We start from the raw sequence: 6932 nt of genomic DNA, 5'->3' as shown, positions 1-6932 counted from the left end.
ATTTATTTGAGCATAGCATAGCTTACCTCATCTCACCACTTCCATCTCCAATGGTTGAATTTCAATGGAATCTCTCTCAATTTTCAGATCTCAAACACCATATTCCTCTTCTAATTTCTTCAATCCCAGATACAAATAAAATATGTGACACAGTTTATTGTCTGTTTATCTGTTATTTCTGTATAATCTTTTCATCTAAATTCTCGACTTGATATAAAAATGAAAATTTTAGATAACAAAAGAAAGACAATTTAGTTAGTGTTGAAGCTATATAAGTAACATTTATATTTTCCAATTCTAACAACATAGTACAAAACAAAATTAAAAACACTAACATAAACATAAACAGGAACATTAACATAAACCTCGTTCAATGAAAATTCCAACACCTATGTACACAAAAACATGATCTTATGAATCATTGTACTGATCATTCCAACATATGAGCATTATAACACATCTTCTCATGATATAGAAACGAGCTCTTTGTTCTTCAACAAGCCTAACACACTTTCTAGCAAAAGCACACTTTCTATGGTGAGTTAAATTCTTCTTCTTCTTCGAATTTGAGGAAGATACTTGATTCTTTGATGATAACTTCCACTTCTCATCTAAGTAGAAAGGTGGGACAGTTTGATTGCATGTGGATTCAGAAGACATGTTGGAAAGAGAAAGAAAGAGTTGACAGTGTGTGTTTTTTCTTGGAAAACTGAAATGAGTTGTTGGAGGAGTTTTAACTGAGACTGAATCACTGTGAGGGAAGAGAATTAATAATGTTGGATGAAAAACAGAGGTCAATATTTATAAAGGATAGTTGGATTGGGAAGAATGGGGTCTGTGAGGCACTCTGTCTGTATCACCTGGGCCTTACTTGCTCTATAAAGGCCCACCATTGTTGCTTTTTATATTCTGTTGAATATCTTGAGTTTAATATCTATTTTCCATGAATAGATATTTATAAGTCATGTATTTTTATTTTGGTAACTATCTTAATGTGGTGAAAATGAAATGCACTAAGAGAAACATTTGAATGAGATGGTGATTTTTTTCTACTTTAATCATTAGCTTTCACTTTTAATCTAATTTTAAAAATATAATAGTGTTAATTTTTTTTTAAGAACGAATTTTGTCGTTTATTATAATTTTTTTAACTTAAAAAATTAATCTATATAATTATGCGTAGATAAATTTAATAAATAATAAAAATAAGTTGTGAAATGCATAAATTCACTAATTTTTCTAGAGTTAACTTTCATCGAAAGACTTGATTCATTTCTTTAGATTTAACAAAGTGCGCTACTGACCCTTTTTAGAAGGCAAAAACAATCCTTCTAAATTCTTCAACCCAAACGTGGGAAACACAACATTGCTATTAAGGGCGTTTGTGGTGCGATTTAGATCGATTTTGAGGCAAAAACTCATATGATGAGATCGATTTCGGAGAGCATGGTTACTTTCCCCATGACTTCTTCTGCACCATTGTGGATTAGGGACACACATCACTTCTCCATTTTCCCACGTCAGACGAGTTATCCCAAAAGTGGATGACATATCTACTAAATAGGCGATCAATTTATGATATGGGTGATCAAGAAGGCTTTTATAGGTGAGACGATGCATTCATTGTGTCCCTCGTCGCCTCTTATAGGCCATTTACTAGTATACCAATATCATTCCTAATTGATATGCATGACTATTTTAACTCTTTGTAAAAGATTCAATGTCTCTAGTGCTAGGAAGTCAAAAGTGTAAGACGCAAATGATAGAAAAATATGTCAGTGGTCAAAACATGTTTTCTCATGTTTGAACACTTTGCTTGATGTGGCTTTAAAGGTTGTTTGTTCCAAAGTAAAACTCAAAATCCTTAATCCCACAAAAGAGTACACCTCAATCAAGTCCACATATATACATGTTTCTCTCCTATCCACCATACACTAAAACATATGCTAACCTATGTATTGATCTTCTCTCATGTGGATTTATCAAGAAGTTCACATGAGCCTTTTTCTTCAAATACTTTCACCCGTTTAAATATATTAAAAATATTACGTCTAACATGTTATGCCAATACTTGAAGTCTAAAACTTCTCTACAATGAACAACATACGCCCGAAAAAATATTATTGTAACTCTTACAATAAACAAGAAACATCTAAAACGAAGAACTTGTTCTTTAAAAGTATTCAGAGATGCATTTAAAATAAGCTTCTTATTGGTGATAATATTACAGCTAAAGGATGCTACCTTTCTTCTATATGCAACCTCTACTTCGAGCACTGTGAGTCCACTAAACACCTTCTCATTGGCGGTGCCTTTGCTTCTCATCTCTGGACATTGTTACCTTATATCATCTATGGTAACCCGCAAATCTCTTCCATGGGTAACTGTTGGAGCATCATCAATCAACCCTAGTTCAGGAGTTGTAGAACTACAATATTAAGAAAACAAGATGGATTTCAAGATATTAGAATTAGTTGGACTTCCTACAGGGACACTATCTCTTACAACATGGTTATATCTAACTTTCCTTCCAACTTTAACACATCAATGTTAGAATTCTCAATCTTCCAAAGTTTCTCTTTAACTCTAGTTTCTCTTGACCACGCCTGTTATTTTTGATGTGTTGTGACAACCTCCTCCTCTTGGGTGGACCAAAGGTAACTCTGATGGTATATCTTTTTGAACTCTTTCCCTTGCATCTTTTGGGGCCATTTTTAGAAACTCTAGGAATGAACATATGGGAAGCTTGTCTAATTTCATTGTCAATGACAATGCTATTTGTTATGAATTTGTTGGTGCTATGATGATAGTGGAATTGGATGCAAAGAATAAGTGGTCTTATTTTTTTCCTAGAATTCGATTGCATGCTTGTTGTGCAAGCTTTCTCTAATCTGTACCTTGTCCCTTGGCAACTTAAATCTAGATGGTTGGACTGCATCATTATAACTCTCTCTCTATGCATTTCATATTTTCTCATACTTAGGGAATGCTTGTGAAGACAAATTTTCTAGCATTGGATTCGCACATAGAAATTTCATTTGATTATATCATCTTCATGATTACATTAGAGTATACTTTTTAAGGAATATGCATGGAATTCCTTATTTTAGATACAAGTCTTTCTAAGAATTTTGGTCTTGCACTACAACAAATAACGTTTTTTATGATGAAGCTTTCACCTCAGCCATAAAAAATGAGGTACTATGCCAAGGTGCACCATGTTTTATTATATTTATAAAAATTAAAACAAAATATTCCCTCGGTTTTTAATAAAATCGAGGGGAAAAACAAATTAGGACATGCTTTGAATCCTAGCTATTGCAATTTATACTTTTATTTGTTTATAAGTGAGTACTAAATGATCTATCCCTTTGGTTTCCTTAAAAACCGAGGGATAACATAATCGGATTTTACTATAAAAGCACTCGTTAAACAAATTTTACCCTAATCCTAACTTATACGTTGCCGCCCCAGACTATTAAGCATCATCCTTAAGGATGGATTGCAAGACATAAAAAATATTCAATGTTTTTCTATCTTGAATAACACATTTTTTTATGCCCTTACAATCTATCTCATATAATGGTGTTGTTGTTGTTGTTGTTGTTAATGTTGTATTTTTGGAACAACCCTCAGTTAAAGAAGGGAGCTTAACCTTTGAAAAGTAATCAGTTGATAGATTTCAAGTGCAAAAAATAATTCTTGCTTGAACTTAAATAAAGAAGGGAGCTGCTCAACCTTTCAAAAGTAAACAAAAAAGGGAGCTTAACCTTTAAATAGAAAATGTCTGACTGTTGAAACATATAACTTATCAGGAGATGGATATCAGTGAAGATATTATATAGTAAGAATGGAAATGTGCTGTAAATGATGTATTTTCATATTTTGTGTAAACAATGTAAAAAAAAAAAAAGCTTATACACCTTTTACTTCGGTTTTTGTCAGAAACCGAGGGAATATTTTTGGCATGATAATTGAGAATATTGATCACCGTCCTTAAACAAATTTGTGCCGTCCATTTCAGAGTATCAATGTTCATGACACTTCCATTAGTGATTCACGTGAAACTTAAGAGACATCCATTATAAAAGCATGTTGAATATTAACAATTCTAACCTAAATGAAACATGAAGCGTTTGAAACCTAAAGACGCCTGGAAAAGTACTCTATGATAGATTGTAAGAGCATAAAATTATCCGGGTTCAAGATTTGTTTTCTTAAATATTTATTTGAGCCCAAAATCATTTATTTATCTAACTATTTTTTTTCTTTATATTAGAAACAAATGCTAGCAAAAGTCATAGAGAATATTCTGCACCCAACATTTTGATCTTCCCCAAAATTCAATGATTCAAAGATCCAACATTTTATCTTTGCTGACAAATTAATTGTTACTTTAATATTCTGTGTAAACAATATAATACTCTGGGTAAACAATGTAGTTTTATAAATAAATTATTTTATTAATATTCTAAAAAAGTAATATAATGAGTTTTAAAAAATAGGGTTAAATATGTTTTTGGTCCTTATAAGTATCTCAAATTTTATTTTTAATCTCTATTAAAAAATTACATTTTTTGATTGCTACAAAATTTTTATGCATGAAGTTTTAGTCCATATCATTTTTTAAATTGTTTAATTATCCTTTAACTTTTAAATTTTTGAATAATTTTTGTCATACATATTTAGAATACTGTAAAATGTTTACTTATCAAATTTTATAATTTTTTAAAATGAGAAAAATTAAATATGAATTTTTTAAAATTTAAAAGATAATAATAAAAGTAATAAAAATCTCAACTTTGAAATCGAATTTTGAGGTCATTTTTCTTCGAGGAACTTTTATAATGTTCTAAACATGTTTGCTAAATAATCATTCAAAAATACACATTTATTTAATAGCAGAGACTAAAACTACGTGCATAATAATTTTGTAGGGACCAAACCATACCAAATAATAAAAATGCAGATGCTGGGGATCGAACCCATGTGCACGTAACTTTATCTATCGGTTATTAAAAATTCGAGAGATAAAATAATAGCTTTTTATAACGTCATTCGTTGTTTCCCTTCTTTAGTCGAGGTTAAATACATTTTGCTTTTGAGATTAAATATTTTTTATTGTGGTAGTCTCCTATTTTATTGTGTGATCTTTCTCTTTTATAGATATTCTTGGTCTTAACTTAAGGAAAAAAAAAAGTCAAGTGGTTTCAGTTGAAATACATAAAAGTTACTGTATGGTTGAATATTTACTAATTGTGACTTCAAACTTTTTTCTAAGTATTTTTTACTATTTTCTATTCTAACCCTTTCTTTTCCTTTGCAGAATATATGTTTTATATACTCTTGCCTTATTTTTGTTTGGATAAAAATCACATAATTTTAGGGCTCGTATTAGAAGCTTCAACCTTTCAATTAAGACTAAGGGATTAAAAAATATTTATGCCCCTACCTGGCTTAAAAAATATTTATGAATTGTCAATATTAAAGTTTTGTGCAAAATTCTCACGAATTTGTTTCTTTTATAAAGAGGACTTAATAAATAAAAGCGTGTGAATGTGTCTATAATTTATCTATACTCTTGCTTCTTTTTATTTATAGTAAATAATATTATAATTATAACGAGGTAGGTTCCTAAAGAACACGTAAGTGGGGTGACATGTTTAATGTAATGTTTTTGTTTTAAGAGGAAAGGGGTTGTGTATGGAAGGAAAAATAAAACTTGACACGTAGGGAAGTGATGGAATGAAGTAACTTTAAATTTTTTAGAGTTTGAGGGAAAGTTTCTGAGGGAAAGGGAGAGCCTGTGTGATTTTGTCGCCATTACTAAATTTACTATGTGTGATGTGGAGGCCACTTTTATCTATACTGTTGGGAATGCTAAAGCTCTTGTGTTGTGTTGTGGCTATGACTTGTTTTTTTATCTTGTTTTTTTCTTGGAAAAAAGATTGTCATTTTCTCAATGGAACTTAAGTATCTCTTGTCACGTAATCTCTTCTAAGGATGAAGCTTTTTTATGCTCATTTATTTTTGTCTATACTGTTAACTTATACAGTTTCACCACAATCTCAATGTTACATACCTAAAATGGCGCTCAAGTGTGTTCACTAGAGTAAGGTGGCAAGCGATGTGGTTGGTCCTCCCTAATAGTTAGTTGATAGAACAATGACATAGTTACCAATTGAGACTTTATTATGAAATTAGAGGTGTTGAATATGTGATTCCACATATAAAGTGGGTGAATCGTAGAGAATTTAAAAATGAAAACTTAAAATAAAATTGTTTTTTAAATCAAAGTTCAAAAATACTTTCAAGAAACATTTCAATATTGCAATGAAAAATCAGAGTAAAGAAAATAGGTGGAAAGTCAAAGATAAGGGAAAAGAGATTATATTACATATTATAGAGATTTGGTCTAAACGAAATGACATGCTCACCTCCTCAAGAATTTATCTTGAGAGTATCTAATAATGTTTACAAACTTTTAGAATTTTAAGCTCACGAATTCTCTCATACAAAGATAAATGAAGTTCCAGGTTAACTTCCAAACAAACAACAAACAATTGACTGAAGCGATTAGTCTTTCTTCCAAACACGAACAAAGTTTCGAGCGGTTAGTCTCTAAGCTAAACCGAGATTTTATACAGACTTATCTCGAACCAATGTGGAGTTTTGAGTTGATTATTTTCTGAATTGAACCAGGATTTTACATGGGCTGACCACGAACCAAACCGAGATTTTACATCAGGCCGATCTTGAACTAAGTTGAGTTGTTACATTAGGCTGAGCTCAAGAACCGATAAGAAGATTTTTCACTAGTTTTCTTCAAGAACTCAGAAAGAAAGTTTTTCTTTAAGTGACTTAGCTCACGAACCAAATAGAGACTTAACACTAAATTCTGAAACAATTTTTTTTAAAAGGTTTAGTTTCAA

General features: G+C 30.9%; 1 protein-coding gene across 1 annotated transcript; it reads right to left on the bottom strand.

Annotated features, from left to right (window-relative positions):
• Positions 1-208: 208 nt before the first annotated feature.
• Positions 209-869, bottom strand: LOC131638701 (small polypeptide DEVIL 11-like). The gene has a single exon (XM_058909262.1). The coding sequence runs from the start codon at positions 658-660 to the stop codon at positions 412-414; it is 249 nt and encodes an 82-aa protein (XP_058765245.1). The 5' UTR covers positions 661-869; the 3' UTR covers positions 209-411.
• Positions 870-6932: the final 6063 nt, after the last annotated feature.

The sequence above is a fragment of the Vicia villosa genome, unplaced genomic scaffold, assembly GCF_029867415.1.
Source record: "Vicia villosa cultivar HV-30 ecotype Madison, WI unplaced genomic scaffold, Vvil1.0 ctg.002386F_1_1, whole genome shotgun sequence".
NCBI lineage: Eukaryota > Viridiplantae > Streptophyta > Magnoliopsida > Fabales > Fabaceae > Vicia > Vicia villosa.
Note: the sequence above shows the minus strand (reverse complement) of the source record. Positions and strands in the feature narration are given on the sequence as shown.

Coding starts and splice junctions, on each gene's coding strand:
- LOC131638701 (XM_058909262.1), bottom strand. CDS start 660: ATGTCTTCTGAATCCACATGCAATCAAACTGTCCCACCTTTCTACTTA.